Source organism: Typopeltis vanoorti, chromosome 9, assembly GCF_054136105.1.
Source record: "Typopeltis vanoorti isolate ZY-2024b chromosome 9, IOZ_Tvanoo_1.0, whole genome shotgun sequence".
NCBI classification, from domain to species: domain Eukaryota; kingdom Metazoa; phylum Arthropoda; class Arachnida; order Uropygi; family Thelyphonidae; genus Typopeltis; species Typopeltis vanoorti.
The window spans coordinates 28,711,500-28,738,931 of NC_143557.1; the positions used below are offsets into that span (position 1 = coordinate 28,711,500).

General features: G+C 35.8%; 1 protein-coding gene across 1 annotated transcript in view; it reads left to right on the forward strand.

Annotated features, from left to right (window-relative positions):
• Positions 1 to 27,432, forward strand: part of LOC150102941 (putative sodium-coupled neutral amino acid transporter 12) — a 404,858-nt gene that overhangs the window by 132,044 nt on the left and 245,382 nt on the right. Inside the window, exon 5 of the mRNA XM_090397467.1 lies at positions 4,353 to 4,420. Within this exon, the coding sequence (XP_090253593.1) occupies positions 4,353 to 4,420 (68 nt within the window). The remainder of the gene's footprint in view (positions 1 to 4,352; positions 4,421 to 27,432) is intronic.

The window sequence follows — 27,432 nt, forward strand, 5'->3', positions numbered from 1 at the left end:
TTTCCAGTATTCAGACCACATTTTAAGATAATAAGCAAGTTTAATAATATATAACCATACAATTTTCATAAATCATCATAAAATTCCTGACATATGCTTTCAAGAGGAGTACAGGATATTATGATAGTACTACATGAAACTCTTACATCATTACTAACTTCCTATCAACAATTTTCCTCCAAATCAATCTGTTATTTGTCAAGACGACAACATTATCAGATCTTACATTTCTGTCTTCAAATGCACTTTTTACTGTATCAACCCACCTACATCTTAATCTTTCTTCCTCTGGGTCTTTTACCTGTCAACCTGGCAGAGATCATTATGAAATCACTGTGTGTATTTTTCTATTTTTAGTTTGCATATATAGATTTTTATTTTCCATATATTTTTATCTCTATTTTACCCTCCATTTTGAAAAAAGTTCTAATGTATTTATTCATTTGATAGCCCTAAATGGTTTACAGTTTATTATTCATAGTTCATTTTAATGGTTTAAAATTCATTTATATATATATATATACTTTTCATCAGTATATTTCATGCTTTCCATAAAATGCTAATCAAAGTTATGTCAAAAATTATTCCTTTTATTGCAAGTTTATTTTACACATGGTTAGACTATAATAAATTTAGTTTAATCCTTTATCCAAGAGTGAGCAAACAAAGTTTGTGCCTGAAAATATCTTCAGGACTGAGGAAAGGTAGTGCAACACCAGGCAACTCTGATCAAAGGTGGACCAAGCTATCATCACTCCTATCTCAGTATCTCCCATAATGCAAAACACATCTCCTTGTGGATAGGTATAATGCTATGCATTAAGGGAAAGGCCACTACCCAGACCGGTATTGAGGTCTCATCAGTGGGAGCCAGGCCCAGAGGTGGAGATACCAAGGCAGAAGCAATGGAGAGGTCATCTTTATCTATAGGAGTTGCCAAAAGGTGTGCCACCTTATTATTAAATTACTCTGGATTTAGAGAAACATCTTTCTCTAAATCCAGAGTAATTTAATAATAAGGGCCTGGTTCTCTTGGCCTGGCTCCCACTGACGAGACCTCAATAAAGGTCAAAACCGGTCTGGGTAGTGGCCCTTCCCTTAATGCATAACATTATACATATCCACAAGGAGATACATTTTGCATTATGGGAGATACTGAGATAGGAGTGATGATAGCTTGGTCCACCTTTGCTCTGAGTTGCTTGGTGTTGCACTACCTTTCCTCAGTCCTGAAGATATTTTCAGGCGCAAAGTTTGTTTGCTCATACTTGGATAAAGGATTAAACTAAATTTATTATATTCCTTTTATATTACTTTTCTTTTAATTTGTTTTTAAAATACATATCATTGATGTTTTAATTTAATTGGAGTAAAAAACCCTATAATACAAGGTGTACTTCTTATGGAAATTGGCAAAATAGCCATAAATATTACTATCTAAATTTAAGAATATGTCTATATATATATATATATATATATATATATTAGGAAATCTACTAAGTAATAAAAACATGGAAATGACAATAATATAGTAAAAAAAAAAAAGATACTGACTAATCTAAAAAAATTAATTTTAAAAAATCACCTATCTTACAGGAGCTTCTAATGCATTCAAAATAGTCTCAGACCATATATATATATATATTTATATTTGTGTGTATGTACACACACACACAAATGCTTTTGCTTTCAGGTGATTATGATAATACAACAGTTCCTTGCTTATGCTTTTAAAGAATTCAGAGGTTGTGAGAGAACCTCTGATCTTTGAAATGCATTAGAAAACACACAAAGTGGATAATGATTAATTACACCCAAAATTTCCCTCTTTTTTTTTTTTTTTCTTTCTCCAGAATTATAGTATAAAATAATGATATTGAAACAAAAATTCTGTTTCAGTATCTGAATGGTGAGTATCTTATTTTTAAAAATATTTAGATCTTTCAATATCAAGATCCAGATATTTTTGCATCATCATTAGATGACATCTATAAATATAAGAGTGAAAAAAACTCCACATTAATAATTATTATTGTTATTAACATCAAACCCGTATGGAAGCAAAAGAGTTGGTATATGAGTTCTCCACTGTTACAAATGAGATAATTAAACTATGCCATTCACCTTTTCTGCTCTCTTCATGCTTTAACCTGCATGTAGGTGAATGGGTTTTATAAGGCTTATATAGCTTCCAAGCCTTTTCTTCTATCACTGTCTTCCTCCATTCTATGAAAAGTCTCTATACTGGTCTGGTAATAACAATTACTTAACTTATGTCTTAATTAACCCCCCCCCCTGCCTTCTCATCTTTATGTTCACTATGCTTTGCAAATGCCATTCTCTCAGTCTATCTTTATATCCCTGGGTCATCCAGAGAAGACACTAAGGAGCAGTGTCATGTCTCTGGAATATGTGATCTTGTTTCCAAGATATCTTATTCCCTCGAAAAAGCTACCAGATTTGCATACAGTAATCCATATGAATCTTGATTAAGGCTTTAAACAATGGAGTATAACCTCATTGCTTTTATATGTGAAGATCCTCATCATTGCCATAATCTGATATAATGACTTCACTTCATATAACTTGAGCAGTGTAATCTCTAAATTTCAGTCCTTCTGCTAGCCACCACTCCTGGATCTCTCATTATTAAAATTTTCCCACCACTTGTATACTTTGAATCCTCTTTGTTTACCAGATTTCAAAAGCATGCAATTAGCAACATTGAACTTGTGGGTCTATTTGCTTGTCCACTCAGGTACTCTGTTCAAATCCTCCTGTAAAGAACAGTGTGCTCTACTCCTCATCATCACCTGTCTACTCATCTCTACTATTGCTCTACTACTCATCATCATCTGCATATCTGTTGTAAAGCCTGTCCCATTAACACACAAATGATGGTACAATAATGGAACCAAAGTAGGCCTCTGCTGCACACTATCTAGTTACTCTTTGTCCAGTTTGTCCAGGATATTGCCACTCCCCAATACACAATTTGCTGATAGCCAGTCACCTATTCAACTCAGTAATGTGTTATCTAACACCATGCATTTCAGTGTTTATTTACCAATTTGTAATATGGTATAGGCCTTTTCAAAATAGAAGTATTGTATATCTCCCTTGTCCAGTGCATTTGTTACCTTGTTATAATACATAAGTAGATTACTAAACCAAGACATCTCTTTATAACAAATCCACTCTAACTATCAGAGAATAACTGGTGTTATTAACCCAATTTCCTAGCCCTCGCTATTCTCACCAACACTTTATCATAACATTACATAACAGCCTTTTTACAAATATAGCCATTCTGATCTTGCAGACCATGCTCTGGATACTCGCCACAGAATACGGTGGAAGAAAGCAAAAATAATACACCGGAGCAAATATAAATTCGAAAGATTATTTGTGGAATCAGCCTCTGCCCTAAGAAACTCTCCAAACCTCAACAAATTTGGTTGTATGCGACTGCCCCAGATTTGGGAGGCATACATCAGCAGACCTTCAGCCCAACGGCCAAGAATGCCTACTTAGCCCACCAGAGGGCACCATTAGGACTTCTAGGAGAAAGATAGCTTCATATCTTCATTTCCAGTTACTATATTGTTAGAGCTTGTTGTGCTCCTGCCTTTTGTAAGTTCCTATAGAAAATGGCAATGAGACATTGCCGAAATATCGGAGATATCTATTAAAGTATTATTTAATTTATATTCGGATCTACGTTGTTTTAATTCCCTAAGTTATTTAGAAATACATAACAGCCTTGTTATAATACATAAGTAGATTACTAAACCAAGACATCTCTTTATAACAAATCCACACTACTAACTATCAGAGAATAACTGGTGTTATTAACCCAGTTCCCTAGCCCTCACTATTCTCGCCAATACTATCATAACTCCAGTCACAAAGATTGGCTTATAATCAGCTTTGGTCTTCTCCCACTTTGTGAAGTGGCATTTTTCCCTCTTTCCACTGCTTTGAAATGTGCTCTATTGCAAGACTCGTGCTAAACAGGTATGCCAAGACTGCAGTCAGCTTCCTAAAACATTTTGTTAAGACCCATGATATGTCTTATTAATATCAGATTTACTTAATTTGTCATATACTTTCCCACTCACCATTATCATGGATAAGCCAAGCATGATTGTGGTAAACCTGCCTATGAAATCTATAAAATTACTTTCCGTACTGTTGTTTCCATAAATATCATTATAAAAAATGCTGCTATACATTATAAATAAACTCATAAATATGTACTGATATTTTTTGTTTTGCATGTGAGAATGGTATAAACTGTTAGCTTTCTTTGGTCTCATTGTTTTTTTTACACTTATTATTTTCTTTTTAAGATTCAATGGATTCAATTACAGAAAGTTCTGCTGCTGAATATTATAACATCACTGAAAGAATTGAGTTAGTAAGTATTAGATATATTTTGAGTAGTTATTGTGGTTCAGCAGTTTCTGTCACAGTGTTTGTAAGTGATATACAAACTTTTTTTTTACTCTAATTATAATAGTGAAAATATTTTTCTGTCATCTGTAATTTTTGAAGCATACACATTTAAATGTTTGTAAATCCATAATTTTTAATTCCTCATTATGACACATAATGGAAGAAGCAGGGACATCTGCAGCTTTTATGTTTACCTGTTCTTGCTTGTTCAAATTAATCATTCACGATGCCTTTTATATTACTTCAATCCACAAAGAGTGGTAAATTTATAGTTACATTAATACAGTGGATGAGCTAAGCTCTTTTTTTTTTCCCTTTATTTTTATTTCTTTATTCATAATTCAGAAATCATGCTCTGAAGACCAAACATGCAAATTTTTCAGTCTGCTTCAGGCCTCTATTAAGTAGGGTATTGTTCTTGCACTAGACAGTGAAATTCATCTCCCACCTAACGACATCCACAAACACCTATGACCACTACATATTCATACCTACAGCTAATTGCTTGGAGCCCCAGATATGCATACTTCTTCCCAAACAGGCTATTCTTCATTTTAAATAAATCGATTATAAATATCCATCAATGTGTTGAGTTACATTTGTGTATCATCATCTGTTCAACAGCAAAACCTCATTTTAGGTCTCTAGCAGATCTGACACTCATATCATCCATGATTATTTTGAACGCATTATGTAAATATTTGCTTGCTAAATTTTGTGAAAAAAAAAAAAGACACTAAATACATTCTTTTTATCATAGAAGTTTTTTCACTTGGCTTTCCTACCAATTTATATATTTGGTTTAATCCTTTATCCAAGTGTAAGCAAATAAAGTTTGCACCTGAAGTATTTTCAGGACTGGGGCAACTCATGGTAAAGGTGGTATAAGTTCTCATCACTTGCCTTAGTATCTCCCATAATGCAAAGCACATCTCTTTGCTGACATACATAATGCTATGCATTAAGGGAAGGACCACTACCAAGACCGGTTTCGACCTATATTGAGGCCTCATCAGTGGGAGCCAGACCCAGAGGTGGTGATACTAAGGTGGAAGTAATGGAGGTGATATTTACCTACACCAGTTGCCAAAAGGTGTCACACCTTATTATTAAAATTCTCTGGATTAGAGATAAGTTGATGGAAGTTGTTTTCACTTGGCTATACTACCAATTATATATTTGGTTTAATCTTTTATCCAAGTGTCAGCAAATAAAGTTTGTGCCTGAAGTATTTTCAGGACTGGGTCAACTAACACTGATAAGACCTCAGTGAAGGTCGAAACCAGTCTGGGTAGTGGCCCTCCCCTTAACACATAGCATTATACATGTCCCCAAGGAGATATGCTTTGCATTATGGGAGATACTGAGGCAAGTGATGAGAACTGATACCACCTTTACCATGAGTTTCCCCAGTCCTGAAAATACTTCAGGCACAAACTTTGTTTGCTTACACTTTGAAAAATTGCTAAATGAAACAAGCAGTGATGACAGCACAGTGAAAAAAAAATACTGACCAAGCATGCAGTCAGGAATACATATCCATACTTGAAGTAGAAAAAAGCCATCAAAAGCCTGAAATGTGGAAAGGCAGCAGGAGTAGATGATATTCGACCAGAAATTTTCAAGTATGGAGGTATAAAAGTCTTACAGTTGCTGCACTGCATAGTTCAAAAGGCCCAGACAGAGGGACAAATTCCAGATGATTGTTCCTGGTAAGATATATGCAAGTATACTTGAGAAATAGTTAAGAAAATTGTGGAAGAGAAGCTTGGTGAAGAACAAGCTGGATTCAGGCCAAATAGAGGCTGTCAGGATCAGATTTTCACTTTACGACAGATAGTTAAGAAAGCATTGGAATATAACAAAGATCTATATTTAAGTTTTGTAGATCTGAAAAAAGCATATGACAAGGTGCCAAGAGAGAAGCTATTCCAAACGCTATAGTTATATGGTGTTAATGGGGCATTATATCAAGCAATACTTAATCTTTGTTAGAATTGAAGGAAGTATAGGAAGGTGGTTTAATGTTAAATCTGGTGTCAGACAAGGATATTATTCATTATCTATATGGATCACATTATGAAGGAAAGTGGTATTAAACCTGATATCAAAATTGCAGATGTTAATCTTATCCCTTTGCTTTATGCAGATGATGTTATACTTCTAAATAAAACCACTACAAGTCTGTAAGATTCAATGACTAAATTGAATAACTGTTGTAATAGATATGGTATGAAGGTTAGCATTAAAAAGACAAAGACAATGAAAATAAGCAGAAATATTGAAAATATTAACTGCATTGTGAATGGAGAACCTATAGAACAAGTAAAACATTTTAGCTACTTAGGCACGATTTTTAGTGAAGATGGTAAATTAAATATGGAAATAGACAAAAGAATCAGCAAAGCTGGTATGGTAGGAAGTCAACTGAATAAATTTAAATGGAATAAGAGAGAAATTAGCTTATACAAGACACTGTTCAAGCCAATTTTAATTTATGGATCTGAAATCTGGGGGTCAGAAGTAAAGCACTTGACCAAAGACTAGAGACCACAGATGTGAGAGTTCTGAGAAAGATTAGGGGCAGGAACAAATGGCATCAGTGGCTATATCATATTAAAAAGAAGGATATTAGGAAAGAACTTAATTTGTCAGTATCCAGGAATGCATTAGCAGAGCTAATCTCAGGTGGTATGGTCACTTAAACAGCAAAGTTAAGATTAGCAAAACAAGTGTTCTCTGTCAGGTTGGCAGGTAAAAGACTCAGTGGAAGACCAAGATTTAGGTGGATTGATACAGTCAAAGGTGCCTTAGAAGACAGAAATATAAGATCTGATAATATTGGGGTCTTAACAGGTAACAGACTGATTTGGAGGAAAATTAGATTGGAAGTTAGTAATGATGTAAATTTTTCCTGTTGTACTATCATATCCTGTATACCACTTGAGGGTATATATCAGGAATTTGATGATGAAAATTTTCAGATCTTACATTTTATTTCTTGTCACAAGTAATCAATCTGCCTAGATCTTGGTTGATTCCTGTAAACCTGATTTAAAATACCTATGTTATTTAGATATTTTAAAGGAACGTGTATTAGACATGTTACAATCCATATTATAGATATGCATATCATCCACCACCCACACCACAAGTTAATGTAAAATAAAAGAATCTCCTTATCCTACCTTAAGAATATCAGAAAGAATAGCATGGATTCATTGTGAGTACAATCACATGTGGTACCATCTAACCAGCTTGAGAGCTGGCTGCATTCTTTTTCTCATGTCCGCCAAGGACAAAATGACTACCTGATTACCACTTTTTTTCTCCTTGCCAGATGTCTATCAAATGCCCTGTTCATGTCAACTCTTTTCTATTTTGGACAGACTGGCCATTCTGCTAAGATCAGAATCCAAGAACATTAGACCTACATTAAATTTTTAGAATTGGAGAAGTCTGGCCTTGCTTGCTGTGCTATTGACATTAGACACAGAGTTCTTTGGAACCATCCAACAGTCTTTATTTTAGAAGATTTAAATTTGATCATCTATTCCATGGAACTTGGGAAAGTTTATGACATCATCAGAAACTAAACTGCTCTGATTACCTGCTATTAACTGTTTTTGTAATATTGAATAAGTTATTTAATTTTGAATTACAGAAGCTATCCATTTTGTTCTTATGAATTCTAATAGTGCATTCTCCTGGTAACTCAGCTATGAGTAAGACATGAGCTAGTGAGTAAATGTTATATGATTCATGTTTTGTATGTGGTTAACGGATGTTCTCTTCTCTCTCTCTCTAAGGATGTCCACGGAACATTTGGATGGAAAATATATTAGATTTTTTAGTAAATTATATTTTTCTATACATGTGTTAATGATCATAATATAATAAAATATCTATTATTTAAATTAAGGGGATATTAAATCCCACATTGTTTTAAAACCGAATAAGAAACTCAAAGATTGGAATCGGAGAGTTTCATGCCGAATATAATAAACTATAAAAGTATCGGCGATTACTAGCGTGAGCCAATGCAAGTAGTCCTAGTATGTAGTACAATACCAGCCAACTCTCAGCAAAGGTGGTAAAGTTCTGATCGCTGTTCTTGGTATTTTCCATAATGTAAAAACACATTTCCTAGGAAATGTATGCTGTTATTACATTATGGTGGGAGGTCACTACCCAGACCGGTTTCAGCCTTTTCGATCTTTTTGCTATACCCTTTGGTATTAATTTGGTCTAGCTACTCACTGATGAAGCCTCAAAAAAGGCTGAAACTGGTCTGGGTAGTGACCTCCCGCCATAATGTAATAACAGCATACATTTCCTAGGAAATGTGTTTTTACATTATGGAAAATACCAAGAATAGCGATCAGAACTTTACCACCTTTGCTGCGAGTTGCCGGTATTGTACTACGTACTAGGACTACTTGCATTGGCTCATGCTAGTAATCACCGATACTTTTATAGTTTACTATATTTGGGATGAAACTCTCTAATTCCAATCTTTGAGTTTCTTATTCAGTTTTTTAAAACAATGTGGGATTTAATATCCCCTTAATTTAAATAATGTTTATATCGCCAAAATGAAGCCTATTGGCTCTTTATATTTAAGTAATAAAATATCTATTTTAATAGATATTTTATTATTTAAATATTTATTTATTACTATATTAATAAATATTTATTAATATAGTAATAAAATATCTTTTTAATATAGTAATAAAATTAATATAATTATATTAATTTTATTACTTTTTTTTTCACATTCTGTTTAACTGACCATACCACCTTAGATTAGATCTTCTAATTCTTTTTTAATGTAATTCTGCCACTGATGCAATCTATTCGCTTCTCTATATTTCTCAGAACCCTCATGTGCTCTTGAGTCTTTGATTGCTGTTTTGTATACTGCTAATATACAACATAGTGTTCAGATTTATATGGAATTAGTGCTAATATATTTAAGCTCTTATTCCTTATGAATTTTTCATTTGATTCATTACTGTACCGACTTCGTATATTATGTTTTAGCCACTGTAAACATTTCCAGTTTGTAAACTTACTGGCCAAGTGGTTAGTGTATTTGTTCCCCAACCAACAGAGTTCAAATCCTGTTATGGGCATGAATGTTTGTGATTGTCTTTAGGTGGAATATGAATTCCATTGACTGGTGTGAGACCACTGCCCTACTTATTGGAGGACTGAATGGCTTGAAAAATATTCCACTTTTGGTCTCTAGAACTGGCTGGGTTTCCAGACAGTAAAAAATACAAAAAAATGTATAAAATCAATAAAAATAAATAATAAAAAAACAAAAAAATCCTCAAGCCTTCTGAGCATGAATGTACTATAGGTTTACAAATAGTGAGCAAACAAAGTTTGCGCCTGACAATATCTTCAGGACTGAGGCAACTCGTAGCAAAGGTGAACCAAGCTCTCATCATTCCTTATCTCAGTATTTCCCACGATGCAAAACACATCTCCTTGCGTACATGTATAATGCTATGCATTAAGGGAAGGGCCACTACCCAGACCTTAATGCAATTATAGTCTAATCAAGTGCAAAATAAACTTCCAACATCTTTCTCTAAATCCAGAGTAATTTAATAATAAGGTGGTACACCGGTTGGCAAGTCATATAGGTAAATATGACCTCTCCATTGCTTCTGCCTTAGCGTCACCACTTCTAGGTCTGCCTCCCATTGACGAGACCTCAATAAAGGTCGAAACCAGTCTGAGTAGTGGCCCTTCCCTTAATGCATAGCATTATACATGTCTGCAAGGATATGTGCTTTGTATGGTGGGAGATATTGAGACAAGGAGTGATGAGAGTTTGGTCCACCTTTACTACGAGTTGCCAACAGATGCATCACCTTGTCTCAGTCCTGAAGATATTTTTAGGTGCAAACTTTGTTTGCTCACACTTGGATAAAGGATTAAACTAAATTTATTATAGTCTAAACAAGTGCAAAATAAACTTCCAATATATAAGCCAAGCTTTTATGTTATGGAGTACCCTTTGATCAGAACATGTCTTTTGACCTGGAACTCTATTTTTTAATTAAAACCTAAAATTAAAAATATAATCAAGTGATCATATACAGTAGCAAACAAATTTATCTGAACACTCACATTTGAAAGAAAAATTTTAATTTTGTGAGAAAATAAGTACAAAAATTAAACACAGACTATATCTAATAATTTATATGTGCTGCTTTGTTTCCAATAAGTTAATTAATTCATTTAGGCATGGACTCTACCAACGTAGAACTCATTTTTCTTATTTTTGTATCTCGAAACTATTCTTTTATAATGAATTGTATTAAGTTATCCTATCACAATTTAATTTTCGAAGTCTCTTTTTCACTGTATCCCGCAAAGTTTCTCTTGTGTTAATATCAGGAGAGTTTCCTGGCCACTGAAGCAGTTAGATGTTGTGATTTTGAAGAACTTTTTTTTTTTTTGAAGTGTGGCATGGAGCAAGATCCTGTTGGAAGATGTGTTCTTTTTCTTTCTGGATCTGTGAGACCACTATTTTCTCCAATATTTTTATGTATTAGTCACTTTTCATCATCAACAGGCACAAGTGATCGTGGACCATCATGTGTAAAACAACCCTAGAACATATTTTTAACTGGGTGTTTAGAAGCTTGTTGAAGGTAGGTGGGAGACGTCTTCTCGGTCACTGATTTGAGAACATAGGGTACTCACTCTCCTTGAACAAAAAAATGGCTTCCATCTGAGAACATGACCTCCTTCCACTTCTCACCAGTCCAACCATTGTACATTTTTGCCCATTGGAGCATCTTTTTCTGCATATCCTTCATCAGCAGTTGTTTCTCTTTTGGTCTGTGGGCAGTCCTTCCTTCTTCCAACAATCATCGACAAACTGTAGAAACATTAATCCCACTAACTGCCAAGTCTCTATTTAAGTATACAGCAGACAATCTTGGATTCATTTTGCTTTTCCTAACTAGTAAATGATCTTGAGTAAGTAGTTTTCCTTTTTAGCCCACATTTTCCTTTTCTGTCAGGAGAAAAGGAACCTGTCTCCCTAAACTCCTTTAAAATTGCATTAACAGTGCCCAAACCAACACCACACTCGTTGGCAATTTGTCTTTGAATCACAGATGTGTGCTGAGAAAGAATACATTTTTAAATGCTTGCTTGGAGATGTGTCCATTTTATAGCTACACAAAATGAATAAAACACTATGAATGTCAACTTGTTTACATTATTAAAAATGCACAACACTATTAATGAACACTGTAGAGACAGTTAAAGCACTTGGCACTATACAAAATAGTGAACTAAAACCAAAACCAAATTATTGTGAACTGAAACAAAAAAAAGAAACCAAAAACAAAACCTTGATGAAAATTAGGCTTGTTCGGATAATTTATTTGCTACTGTAAATTGCTTACTTTTGCTGTACTTTTGGCAGTACCGATCTTTGAAATTTGAAGTGAAGACTGTAGTTGTTATGAACAAATACTATATTAGTAATAGGTAAAATAGTAAGTGGAGCTACATTGAATTTTAAAATTAAAAACTGAGATATTAATAAGAGAGTTTAAAGCATAAAAATAATAGGATACTATTAAAAGATGAGAATCAATTCGATAATTAATTATGTGATATTTTCAGTATAAACTTGTAACATTTAAAAATGAAAAATATTAGAAGATTAAAATCTAGAACTTAAAAACTGTGAAGGATAAGAAATGACGAATGTAAAGGCTTTGAAAGCAAAACATAAATATCATCTCTGATTCCTTTTACCCTACTCCTTCCTCTATTTCTAAGCATTTTTCAACCTTCAAACATTTTGATGTCTTCATCATATTTATCTTCTATATTCTTTCAGTAAGAAAAAGTCTTCCACTTTTAGCTATTTTTACATATATGTTAGCTTTCTTACATTCTCCTCTCAGTGTGAATACTAAATAATAAGCTATAATGAATACTTTCATTATTATTATTACTATTACTATTATTATTACGTGACATCTCCAGGGAGGGCACTTACTCAACAACTATGTCTCCACCACTCATTTTGCCAACTACAATGAACTCCAACTTCACCAATGCCATCTACTGCCCACCAGCACCACTAGTATTTTCACAATCGCAAACATCCATGCCCACGTTAGAATTTGAATCCACAGCCTTTTGGCTGGTGAGCAGATACTTTCAGGCACAAACTTTGTTTGCACACACTTGGATAAATGATTAAACTAAATTTAATATAGTCTGACCAAGCGAAAAATAAACTTTCAACATCTTTCTCTAAATCCAGAGTAATTTAATAAAAAGGTGGCACACTGTTTGGCAGCTCCTATAGGAAGAGATGACCTTGCTAATGCTTCTGCCTTGGTATCTCCATGGCAGAAGCATGGAGATACCAAGGCAGAAGGGCCTGGCTCCCACTGAAGAGACCTCAATAAAGGTCGAAACTAGTCTGGGTAGTGGCCCTTCCCTTAATGCATAACATTATACATATCCACAAGGAGATGTGTTTTGCATTATAGGAGATACTGAGATAGGAGTGATGGTAGCTTGCTCCACCTTTGCAAGGATTCGCCCTGTGTTGCACCACCTTACCCCAGTCCTGAAGATACTTTCAGGCACAAACTTTGTTTGCACACACTTGGATAAAGGATTAAACTAAATTTATTATAGATACATTAACCACTTGGCCAACCAGACCAGTACTTGGATTTTTGATCTTTCTATCCTTTCCAGCAACTTCATTACATGCTTTCTAGGTCATACCAGTGAGTATGTCTTTATTTTTCAACTCTATTTCTGAGTTGTTCTTGTTTTTCTCTTTCACATCCCCCCCCCCCCTCCATTTTTTTTTTTTTTTTTTTTTTTTTTTTTTTTTTTTTTTTTTCAGTCTGCAGAACCTCTGAAAGTTGTGCAACTTTCATTTTTTTTTTTTTTTTTTGAAAAACTTCTGTATTATTGGCCAACCAGACAGACATTTTAAGGTCACACGGTACTTGGAGTTTTGATCTTTCTGGCAACTTCACATGCTTTCTAGATCATACCAGTGAGTATGTCTTTATTTTTCAACTCAATTTCTGAGCTGTTCTTGTTTTTCCCTTTCACATTCCTCCTCCCCTCCATTTTATTTTTGTTTTTCTTAGTCTGCAGAACAACTCTGAAAGTTGTGCAAGTTTGATTTTTTTTTTTTTTTTTTTTGAAAAACTTCTGTATTATTATTATTTTTTTTTCCCAGAGTAATATTCTGTTATATTGTGTATTAAATTAAATTACATCCTGTTTCAAATTCTGTTTATACTCTTCTCTCCTGAATCAGACTGTTGATATCACCGTCAAAAAACAGAATCAATAGTGATTTTCTTATTTCTTATGTGTTCTCCAGTTATGCATATCTTTGTTAGAACATAGCTTTAGCAATAAGTAATCAATGTCCCTCACAGAATTCTAGTAGGTACTTACTGTTATTATTAGCTTTGCTCTTTTCTACACATTTTCTCAAAATATTTCTCCTTTTTTGAGATTTGTTTTCTGCTCTGCTGTTTAAGCCTCTGACAAACATTTCCTCTTTCTTTATATTAGCTGCATGCTCTAATGACAGAAATTTTCTTTACTTCTGTCTCATTTGGTCCTTCTGTGTGATCTCAGGTACAAATAAGTCTCATTTATCAATTTCCCATACTGAAATTTGTCCCCATCCCTCCATTTCAGGTTGCTATTGGAACATTAAGTGTATTTTTTTGTTTAATATTGATTACTCTATCTACTCTCTTTTTTCTGATCACTGTTCTGAAATGTAGCATCTTATAGTTACTATTTATAAATATCTCTCCAGCCTTAATCTGATTGTGTTGACATGGTATTTCTGTAATTCCTCTACTATCTCTATCTTATTTCCTCTGACATGTTTTGCTTTGATAATTCCTCTCCTTAATTCTTTTGAACCTCAGGTGTTGTTCCATTAGGCAACTCTACACTTCACTCATTACCGATATAGTAATGATAATACCATATGCGTCTCAAATAGCATTCTATTAAATCAAGTAGCGTCATCATATGTGTGTATGCATTGACCTATACAGAATACAGTTTTTTTTAACTGTGTTGCAGATTTTCAAATCATCCTCATTATATCATTTGATTAAAAAAAAAAGGTTAAAAAGACATAAGTCAAGAGTTTCTGGTTTATATTTATTATCATTGAACGTATTGAGTTCTGACTAAAAAGTACAAACTCAGACAGTCATGCTTAAAAATTAAAATTTTACCTAATAATTGAAATTTTGGGAGTTTCATTCAAAACAGGAGTATAATGGCTAAATCTAAGATTAAACATTACACTTGGTTCACATGGAAAGCTAACCTTTAAATTTTAAAACTAATATTAAACATGGAATGATGTTCGGTTTGAAAATTATGGTGTGTGTGGGCCCATTTCAGTAATCACTCTCACATCTGAACAGAAAGAAGCAGAAGCTGCATAAGGGAGTGGAGTCTTGCTCTTCTTATAGGCATTGTCAAGGAGAAGAGATTTTGATTGTACAAAATTGTACTCAACAAGAGCACTAACTGTTCTCATCTGGGAACTATGATGAACAGTGCATTGTTATCTTCTTCTTCTTCTACAGCCCCATGTAGGGCCTTGGCACCCATTTTTGGGTTTCATATCTCACTATGAGGTGGGGTCGTTACCCCCATGCTCAACCATGTAATTGTCTGTGAAGCGTTGCGTTCTTAAGACTGGTTTGCCTGCTTTGTGGGAGGAAAACCCCCAGATAAACTGTGGAGAAAAACCCTGCAGTCCATGCCCAAGACCAGCTAAATTGGCTGTGTCTGAGAAAGATCTATAGCTCCTCACGTCAGTGACGAGAATCGAACTCAGGATACTCCTTTCTTAGGCATATGGTTCAGAGCGCATAACTATGCAGCTAACCACGTGGCATTGTCATCTACTGTAATTAATTAAGAAATAATTGGAATGTTATTTTATTTTATTCATTTGAATTAAAGAAAATACCATTCCAGCTTTCAGCCAATCTTGTCAGGCAGTTATAATCAGTGAGTTTTCTTGCATTAGGATTTGTTCTAATGATGAGAGAAGTTTCTGAGAGTTGTAGTTTTATCTCATTCTTTTTCAAAGTCTGTTATAGTAATTTCAGATTCCAGAACATGTTCAACTGGTTTTCATGTACAGCTAATTCTGGTTGAATTTTCATCACTGATATCATTCTGTTGATATTTCTCTTTGGCTGTTTTTCTTAGTTGGCTGCAAATGGGGGTGTTGAACTCATGATAATCATCAACTAAATGTGTATATAGGCTAAGAATTATGGATTCAATATAGGCATTAAACCCATTTTGAAAGCAAAAAGCATGAACAGAATTATTTTGTTGATAAATGTCATATTATATCAATATTGTTTTGCATGAGAAAATTCTGCAAATTATGATTTGTTTTAGCTTTATAGATATTCTGAACATGTGTAACTTTTGGAAGTATGGAACATTCATTTTTGAATGGAAGTTAGGCAGTTTCTAACTGGATTGCTTAATCAATTGTCATCGATATTGTTAATTATGAAAGATACACTTTAATGGCAGATTTCTTTTAAAGCTGTAGACAATGAGCAATATTTGTATGGATTAGGAGTCATTTAAGGGTCAAAGCTAGGAGGAGATATATCCTTTCGATAAATGTGAAGAACTGACTGGGACTTCTCACCTAATGTCCATTCCCAACCTTCTAATGGCATATACCATTAATAGGTATCTAACTATATGAATGTTTGAAGACAGGATGATAGTTTAGGATTAGCTGACTAGGTTGTATTCTTATTGGCTTAAACCAAAACAGAATTGTAGTTTAACATGAAGGGATTTTATGCTAGCCAAGGCATTGCCTATTGAAACAAGGGCCCTAACTGTTCTCATCTGGGAACTATGATGAACAGTGCATCGTCATCTACTGGAACAATCTCAAAATCAGCATCATCAAGATGGGCATCAGAATTCTGTTCGAGCATCTTACATCAATGTAAAGAGCATCATTAGAAAATAGATGGAATTGGCCAAAGAATTGGAAAAGGATCAGATTGACATAATTGGTGGCACCGAAACAAAGAAAACACAAGGCAACAGGTTTGATTCTTCTGAATTACAAATAGATCATGTTAGATTCAAGTAATAATTCCTCCCACGATGAGTCTTTTGACTCCATGGAGGCCTGAATAATAATAATAATAACGATGATGATCAGGGAAACAAAGGAGTAGATGTACTACTTCACAAACACATTATTTTCATGTATCATGTTAAGTAGTACATCTACTCCTTTGTTTCCCTGATCATTATTACCTGAATCTAGCATCATGTATTTGTATGGAAGGCAGTATCAAATAGAGTGATGTGGGCAGTTCAGAATGGCGAATTGCACATTGAGAATTATTTGAACCTATTGTTCCACACACAAGGTTAAAAAAGAAGCCGAAGCAGCAGATACAGAGAAAAAGACAAACTTCATCATGTTTTAGAACTAAACAATAGAGTAGGAAATTAATACCAGACATATAGAATTGTTTTCAGGAAAATTTGAAGAAAAAAGGAAAGAAAATAATAAGAGTAAGTAACTGCTAGATTTCTGTTTAAGACAAGTACTAGTCATTAGAAATACCAAGATCTGCATAATGATGCACACAAATTCACATTATTATTATTATTATTCAGGCCTCCATGGAGTCAAAAGACTCATCATGGGAGGTCCTTCCTAAGAACATGAAAACAAGATACAAGAAATAAGAAAAGTCTCATTTATTTTGTTATTGTTGATAGAATTATCTTCTTGCTGGTTCAGAAAAACAGTATATAAGGGATTTCAAATAGGAAGTGATGACCATTTAGCTTTGAACAGGATAAAATCAAATATCATACTAAAAAGAAAAGTATATAAGAAAATTTTAAAAAGAATAAAGTCATGCAACTTTCAGAGGTGAACTGCAAACTCAGATATGCTTAAGGTTTGATTCTCGTCTTCAAGAATGAAACCTTGGAGACTCGTTAGCAAACCGTGAAGAAAACATTGATTTGTAAAATATCGTAAAATTGGAGAACAGCATTCTAATTTCATATCTCCAGAAATTTATATATATATATTTTCACTATATTAAGGAAATTACAACATACTAGGATATACATTAAAATAAATTTTTAATATATTTCTATATTTCGGCAACGTCACGTTGGCATTTTCAAGAACAAGAACTTAAGTACAAGACACGTGCACGCAGGCGCAACAAAACAGTAAGTGAGGAAGTAGTATGAAGCTATTATTTCTCCTAAAGTCCTGATGGTACCCTCTAGCGGGCAATGTTGGTATTCTTGGGCAATTGGGCTGAAGGTCTTCTGATGTAGGTTTCCCAAATTTGAGGAAGTCTCATGCAACCAAATTTGTTGAGGTTTGGATCCTTTCTTAGGGCTGAAGCTGATTCTATGAAAAGCCTTTCATATCTGTATTTGCTATGGTGTATTATCCTGGCTTTCTGCCACCGTAGAAAGCAAGGATAATACACCATAGCAAATACAGATATCCAGCGGCAGGTATCCAGCGCATGGTCAGCAAGACCAGAGTGGCTGTATTGGTGAAACCGGATGTAGTCGTTGTGTTCTGAAATTCTGATATTTGCTGTCCTGCCTGTTTGGCCAAAGTAGGACAGCTTACAGCTGCAAGGGACCTGGTATACACCAGGTGGGTCTGGGGGGGAGATTGGTCTTTAGTCGAGCGGATAAGGGATGCCAATTTTTTATATGGCTTGTAACACGAGGTTAAGTAATGTTTTTTTAGGATTTTTGTGATTTTTTCCGAGGTGCCTCGGATATAGGGTATGGTGATGGATTTAGAGTAATCCTTGTTGTGAGGGGGGGGGGATTGTGGTTTACTGGTTTCAATACTTTTTGGATTTTTTGGGGATGGTAGCCATTGGCTGAGAAAGTGCTGAGAATGTGGTTTAGTTCTGTGGTTAGGGCATTGTCATTCGTGCAGAAAAGTTTAGCCCTGTTGTGTAGTGTCTTAATGACTCCATATTGTTGTGAGGGGGGTGGTGGGATTGTTGGTGAATGTATCTGCCTGTATGGGTGGGTTTTCTATATACTGAGAAAACCAAGGTTCCATCAGGCTGATGGGTTACTAGTGTGTCTAAGAAAGGAATGCAGTTTTTTTTTCCTCTTCCATGGTGAATTTGATTCTAGGGTTTTGGTTGTTTAAGTGTGTTATGAAGGAGAAGAGTGCATCGGAGCCAAATAGCGAATACATCATCTACATAGCGAAGCCAAATGGTTGGTTTTTGTGGGGCAGAGTTTAAGGCTTTCTCTTCAAAAGTCTCCATATAAAAGTTGGCCAAGGGTGGGGAGAGTGGAGAACCTATGGCTGTCCCCTCTATTTGTTTGTAGAATTTTCCTTGCCAAACAAAATAGCCTGAGTTCATTGTGAACTGAAATAGGGCTGTGATATTGGGAGGAAATTTAGCTTGGATTAGCTCTAAGGATTCTTTGAGTGGGACATTTGTGAATAAGGAGGAGACATCAAAACTGACCATTATGTCAGTGTGTTTGAGTGTAAGGTTTTCTATGCTGGCTTTGAAGTGGGCTGAGTTTTTTATGTATGAAGGTGTGTTGCCAGTATAGTGTGAGAGAGCTTTGGCCAAATGTTTAGCTAGTTTATATGTGGGGGAATCAATGCCATCCACTATGGGACATAATGGCACATTTTCCTTGTGAATTTTTGGGAGTCCATAAATACGGGCCGGGGGGGGGATACGGAATTATATGGTTTTAGTTTGTTTTTGATTTCCGCAGGCCAAGAAGTGACCTTCTTAAGGAGCCTGTGGAGTTTTCTAATTTGTGAGTTGGTGGGATTGTACTCGATAGGCAGGTAAGTGGCCCAATCTAACAATAAACATTTCAGCTTACCTGTGTAATCTTTTTGGTTCAGCAATACTGTGGCATTCCCTTTGTCAGCTTTGGTGATTATTATTTTCTTGTTTTTCTTTAATTCTAGTAGATTTAATTTTTTTAGTGGGCATTTTGGTTTTAGATGGTTTAGCTTTGGTCAGAACACAAGCTACATCCAGTCTAATATAGTTGGCGACGTGGCTTGGAAGGTGTCGAATCCCGCGTTCAATCCGTATCATGATATCCTCAGCAGGTATTCTTCTGGGCGCAATGGCGAAGTTGTGGCCACGTGCGAGGGCGTCGAGTGCTTCAGGTTTCACACTAAGTGACGACAGGTTAATTACCGTTTCGGTAGGAAGTTGCGGTTTCGAGATTGCGTCCTTTTTTTAATTTTCAAAACTTTTTGATGTGTCGATCTCGTACTTTTTTAAATTCTTTCTCCGCTGCAGTGCACGAGATGTCATATAAAATAGACCAAATTTCGTGGCTTAAGGTGCTTGAAAGGTCATCTTCTAGTGCCTCTATAGCTGAGTTAGCTTCACTCTGGAAACAGCGAGTGGCAGCAATTTGTTCTCTGAGTAAGGCTTGGCTCACACGGTTATAAATACGAAGTGCCTTTTGCGAAGAGAAACGGTGCTTGAATTTCACACAGGGATTACCTGGTTATCCTGGCAAATCACCAACAAACAAACTAAAACCATATAGCTCCCTACTCCCCCCCCCCATATTTATGGACTCCCAAAAATTCTCAAGGAAAATGTGCCATAACGTCCCATAGTGGATGGCATTGATTCCCCCACATACAAACTAGCTAAACATTTGGCCAAAGCTCTCTCACACTATACTGGCAACACACCTTCATACATAAAAAACTCAGCCCACTTCAAAGCCAGCATAGAAAACCTTACATTCAAACACACTGACATAATGGTCAGGTTTGATGTCTCCTCCTTATTCACAAATGTCCCACTCAAAGAATCCTTAGAGCTAATCCAAGCTAAATTTCCTCCCAATATCACAGTCCTATTTCAGTTCACAATGAACTCAAGCTATTTTGTTTGGCAAGGAAAATTCTACAAACAAATAGAGGGGACAGCCATAGGTTCTCCACTCTCCCCACCCTTGGCAAATTTTATATGGAAACTTTTGAAGAGAAAGCCTTAAACTCTGCCCCACAAAAACCAACCATTTGGCTTCGCTATGTAGATGATGTATTCGCTATTTGGCCACATGGCTCCGATGCACTCCTCTCCTTCATAACACACTTAAACAACCAACACCCTAGAATCAAATTCACCCTGGAAGAGGGAAAAAAAACTGCATTCCTTTCTTAGTCAGACTAGTAACCCATCAGCCTGATGGAACCTTGGTTTTCTCAGTATTTAGAAAACCCACCCATACAGGCAGATACATTCACCAACAATCCCCCCCCCCACAACAATATGGAGTCATTAAGACACTACACAACAGGGCTAAACTTATCTACTCGAATGACAATGTCCTAACCACATTCTCAACACTTTCTCAGCCAATGGCTACACCCCTTCCTCCCCCCCAAAAAAATCCAAAAAATATTGAAACCAGTAAACCACAACCTCCCCCTCCCCTTAAAACAAGGATTACTCTAAATCCATCACCATACCCTATATCCGAGGCACCTCGGAAAAAATCGCAAAAATCCTAAAAAAACATAACTTCGTGTTACAAACCATATAAAAAATTGGCATCCCTTATCCGCTCAACTAAAGACCAACTCCCCCCCCTCCCTAGACCTACCTGCTGTATACCAGGTCCCTTGCAGCTGTAAGCTGTCCTACTTTGGCCAAACAGGCAGGACAGCAAATATCAGAATTTCAGAACACAACAACTACATCTGGTTTCACCAATACAGCCACTCTGGTCTTGCTGACCATGCGCTGGATACCTGCCATAGAATACGGTGGAAGAAAGCCAGGATAATACACCATAGCAAATACAGATATGAAAGGCTTTTCATAGAATCAGCTTCAGCCCTAAGAAAGGATCCAAACCTCAACAAATTTGGCTGCATGAGACTTCCTCAAATTTGGGAAACCTACGTCAGAAGACCTTCAGCCCAATCGCCCAAGAATACCAACATTGCCCCGCTAGAGGGCACCATCAGGACTTTAGGAGAAATAATAGCTTCATATTTCTTCCTCACTTATTTTTTTTATTGTGCCTGCGTGCACATGTCTTGTACTTAAATTCTTGAAAATGGCAACGTGGCGTTGTCGAAATATAGAAATATATTAAAAATTTATTTTAATATATATCCTAGTATGTTGTAATTTCCTTAAATAATATAGTAAAAATGCATAACTAACTTCTAAGCCTTTCCACGAGAATTATATATATATATATATATATATATATATATATATCCATTTACTGGGATAGATCAGAAAATATTTTTCACTGTGATGATGAGTGTGAGAGAAAAATTGTAGAATCAAGGGAAATCCTGCTGAACCCTGTCCATGTAAACAACAATTTGAGTTATAACATCCCAGATAGCCATACTGCAGTTATTCAATATTGGCGTTCATGTGAGCTTGCACGCACACTTGCAGTAAACAGTGGCATGCCTGTTAGAACAACTTGAAAAAATACGTTTTTTATGTATCAATTATGTGTGGCAATTTTTACCTGTAATTTCCCGTTTTTTTTAGATACTTCAATGTTTATTACTATTCTTTTCCTTTATGAATACCTGAGGAAGGCTGTTATAAGCCAAAACTAGTTGTATTATTCTCATTAAAATCTTTATAAGTTATCTCAGTTTTTAAGTCATTAAATCTATGTTTTAAAATGTATCCCAACAAATGAGTAAAAGCCTATGACAACACACACACACATATATATATATATATAACAAAATAATAAATTTAAAATTTGCAGATGACATTCAATTTCTTGCAAGCAAGGAAGAAGATCTACAATAAATTTCTGATAAAATAAAGGAAGAATGTATAAAATTTGGATTAAACCTAAATATAGACAAAAAAAAAATTATGCAAATAAGAAAAAGAAACACCAATCTGAAAATTGAAACTGATGGTAAGAATCTAGAGCATGTAGAAAATTTCACATACCTGGGAGGAATAATTGAGTACAACAGTGAAATTACAAAAGTTATATACAGACAAATCAGTTAAACGTCCCAAACTTTTGTAACACTAAATAAAATAAGAAGAGGATAGAATTTCTGGAATTCTTGAGTGACAAATGTCTTCGGCAGCATGTAATAGACGGAACAAGATGCTCAAGAGTTTTGGATTTGGTCATAGCATCAGAATAGCTGATAATAAGTGAGATGACATCTCTCCCACCAGTTGGAGTGACCATGTGGTTTTGACTTGGAAGATGAACAGACATGCAGGTGTGTCAAAAAAAAGAGAACATATGTGGAATTATAGGGCGGGTGATTATAATAGTCTTAGGTATCAATTAGGGGCAGTTCCATGGAGGGCAGAATTGGAAGGCCAGGATATCATTAGTGCTTGGGAAATTGTAAACGAATATTTGTTAGCAGCAATAGTAAGTTGTATTCCAAGGTGAAGAAGCAGACACAATTTGGTGTAAAGTGGATGACAAACGATATCAAACAGGAACTGCGGTTGAAAAAAAGATTATGGAAGAATATAAGGAGAGGGGTAGAGGACAGATAAACGAAGAATATAAGATGCAGGCCAGGAGAGTGAACAGAATGGTGGGGAAGGCAAAACTGGAATATGAGAAGAGATTGGCACTAAGATCCAAAGAAAATACTAGGGAATTTTTTAGCTATGTGGCCAGTAGGCAGAGAAACGATTGTGGAAGAATGACATTGCAGGATAAAAATGGGAATAGAGTGACTGATGCAGAGAACATAGTGGAGTTGTTCAACGAACACTTTATTGGAGTATTTCATCCTGGAGGAGGTTTTAATACTAGAGGGATAGGGCAGGTTCAGGGTTTAGAGATACAAGAGGAGAGTGTGTTCCAAATACTAAGTACTCTAGATACCAGTAAAGCTGTTGGACTGGATGGTATTTCACCACAGATTGTGAGAGAATGTGCTAAAGAACTGACAGCTCCATTGACCTAGCTTTTCAATAAAAGTCTGGCTGTGCGAAAGGTACCCAGGGAATGTAAGGAAGGTGAGATAGTGCTACTGCATAAGGGTGGTAGCAGACTGGAAGTGTCTAATTATAGGCCTTTTTGTGTGTCATCAGTAGTTAAGGTCTTCGAGAAATTAGTGAGGGACTATGTACAGCATTGGGCAGATGAGGGTAATGTTATCTGTGAGAATCAACATGGATTTGTTAAGGGGTGCTCTTGCTTTAGTAATATGATTACCTTTTATAATAACGTGACGAGCAGTTGATGAAGGAAAGGCATATACTGCCATCTTTTTGGATTTTGCAAAGGCATTTGACAGGGTGCCACATGATAAGCTGATACTTAAGTTGCAGCACATGGGTTTAAATGTTGGGTTATTAAAACGGATTCAGGATTGGTTGACTGAGAGGTATCAGAGAGTTGTGTATGGTGGGGCAATATCAAGGAAGCAGAAGGTTACAAGTTGGGTTCCACAGGAGTCAGTACTGGGACCTGTATTGTTCAACCTTTATATCAATGATATTGTCAATGGATTGCAAGGGGACATTCAATTGTTTGCAGATGATATGAAGCTGGGAAGGGTTATCAGTAATAGTGCAGATGTGGCAGCCCTGCAAGAGGATTTGAATAAACTAGACAGATGGGCAAATGAATGGGGGTGTCGGTTCAATGCAGCAAAATGTAAAGTCTTCAGGTTTGGGATCTATCGATGGGAGGATGCATACTTGATTGGAGGAGCTCTACTGGAGGAGGTAGGGGAGACATGATCTGGGGGTGATGATTGATAGAAACCTGAAATTTAGGGGATCATATTGCAAAGGTGGTGAGGATAACTCAGAGGATTGCTGAAATACTGAGAAGGATGCTGACCTGCAGAGATAAAAGAGTTATCATTCCGTTGTATAAGACCCTGATCAGACCACACTTAGACTATTGTTCTCAGATATGGTTCCCAGGATTTGAAGGGGATAAATTGACTCTGGAAAGGGTACAGATGCAGATAACAAAGATGGTTTCAGGACTGTACAGTATGAGGTATGAGGATCGACTGAGGGAATGTGGACTGCAGAGTTTGGTGGATAGAAGGAGGAGAGGTGATACGAACGAGGCTGTTGAGATTCAGTTACAGGGTAGACATTGGCATGTTCTTTCACTTGGTGGAACGGCGGGAAGGGGTCATCCCTGGAAGTTACAAAAGGAAGCTGAGCACAAGAGGGTGAGGAATGGTTTCTTTTCATGGAGGGTGGTTGAACCTTGGAATGCATTGCCTAAGAGAGTGGTTGGAGCGGGAACGGTCAATGGGTTCAAGGAATGGTATGATAAACTTTGTGTTTCCTAAAAACGATCTCTTACGATGAGTCTTTTTACTCCATGGAGGCCTAGATAATAATAATAATAATACAGAAGTCAAGTGACATTAAACAAGTAACGAAAATAAGAATCTATGAGACAATGATCCTCCCAGTACTTCTCTGGGGAAGTGAATGCTGGAATCTCAAAAAGCTGAAGAGAAAAAATTATTAACTACTAGCTAAGAAGATTACTTGGAGTATCTCTGCTTGACACACTAAGAAACAAAGACATAAGGAAATGACTAAAAAAGAGAGAACAATAATAGACGAAATTTGAGAAAGAAAAGACTGCAATAGTTTTCTATGTGACCAGAATGGAATTAGAAAGGTTACCAACTGAAACCCTGTATACAACGATGAAAGGTAAAAGTTTCAAATTTTGGCCCCTAATTAGATGGATAGACAAAATAAAAAAAGACATCATCATCATCAAATTCCTGCCATGTACCCTCAAGAGGTGTACAGGATATGATAGTACTACATGAAAAAATTACATCATTATTAATTTCCTATCTACAATTTTCCTCCAAATCAGTCTGTTACTAGTCAAGACTCCAACATTATCAGATCTTATATTTCTATCGTCTAAAGCACTTTGTACAGTATCAATCCACCTATATCTTGGTCTTCCTCTAGTTCGTTTTGCTGCCAACCTGGCAGAGAACACTTGTTTTGCTAATCTTTCCTCGCCCATTCTGTTTAAGTGACCATACCACCTGAGATTAGCTCTGCTAACACATTCCTGGATGCTGACAATGTCAAGTTCTTTCCTAATATCCTCATTTTTAATATTATATTGCCATTGATGAAATCTGTTCACGCCTATAATCTTTCTCAGGACTCTCATATCTGTGGTCTCTAGTCTTTGGTTAAGTGTTTTACTTCTGACCCAGCTCTCAGATCCATAAGTTAAAACTGGTTTGAACACTTTCTTGTACACAGCTAATTTTGTGTTCCGACTAATTTCTCTCTTATTCCATATGAATTTATTCAATTGACTTCCCACGATACCAGCTTTGCTTATTTTGTTGTCTATTTTTATATTTAATTTACCATCTTCAGTAAAAATCGTGCCTAAATAGCTAAAATGTTTTACTTGTTCCACAGGTTCTCCATTCACAACACAGTTGACGTTTTCAATGATTCTACCTATTTTCATTGTCTTTGTCTTTTTATTGCTGACCTTCATACCATATCTATTACAACAGCTATTCAATTTAGTCAGAGAATCTTGCAGACTTGTAGCAGATTTATTTAGAAGTATAACATCATCTGCATAAAGCAAAGAGCTGACATTTACATCTCCAATTTTGATATCATGTTTAATACCACATTCCTTCATAATGTGATCCATATAGATAATGAATAACAGAGGGGATAATGTACATCCTTGTCTCACACCAGATTTAACATTAAATTATCTTCCTGTACTTCCTTCAATTCTAACTGCTGACTTACAACTCAAATAAATACTAAGCATTGCTTGATATAATGCCCAATTGACACCATATAACTGCAGTGTATTGAACAGCTTCTCTCTTGGCACCTTATCATATGCCTTTTCCAAATCGACAAAGCTTAAATACAGATCTTTGTTATATTCCCATGCTTTCCCGACTATTTGTCGTAAAGTGAAGATCTGATCCTGAGAGCCTTTGTTTGGCCCGAATCCAGCTTGTTCTTCACCAAGCTTTTCTTCCACAATTCTTCTCAACTGTTTCTCAAGTATACTTGCATAGATCTTGCCAGGAACACTCAGTAGGGAAATACCTCTGTAATTCTCACATGCAGTTTTATTTCCCTTTTTATATATGGGTACTATAAGAGCCCTACTCCAGTCATCGGAAATTCGTCCCTCTGTCCAGGCTTTCTGAACTATGCAGTGCAGCCACTGTAAGACTCTTATACCACCATACTTCAGCATTTCTGGTAGAATATCATCTACTCCTGCTGCCTTTCCACATTTCAAGCCTTTGATGGCTTTTTCTACTTTTAGTATGGATATGTATTTCTGACTGCATGCCTGGTCAGTGTTTTTTACCACTGTGCTGTCATCACTGCTTGTTTCATTTAGCAGTTTTTCAAAGTAATTACTCCATACTTCAGGGATATCTTTTTCTCCCGTTTTCATGTCACCTTTATCATCTCTAATTCCTTTTACAGCACTCTTTCCTCCATTCCTAAGCTTCTTCAACAACCTCCAGAATATCTTACCACCTTCTTGATATTTATTTTCTATATTCTTGCCAAAGTTCTCCCATGACTTTTGTTTAGCTAGTTTTACACAGTGTTTAGCTTTGTTACATTTGTCTCTGTATTCTCTTAGAGCACAAGCTGACTTATTTGCCAGGAACTTTTGATATGCTTTCTTCTTTTCCTTCACTGCATCTTTAACTTCCTGTGTCCACCAGGGAGTTCTGATTTTTTTATCCTTGCAGATAACCTCACCACATGCCTCTCTGCCAGAATCAATGAATGTTTTCTTCAGAGTTTGCCACTGAATCTCCAAGGTTTGATTCCTGTTCTCAAACTCTTTCAT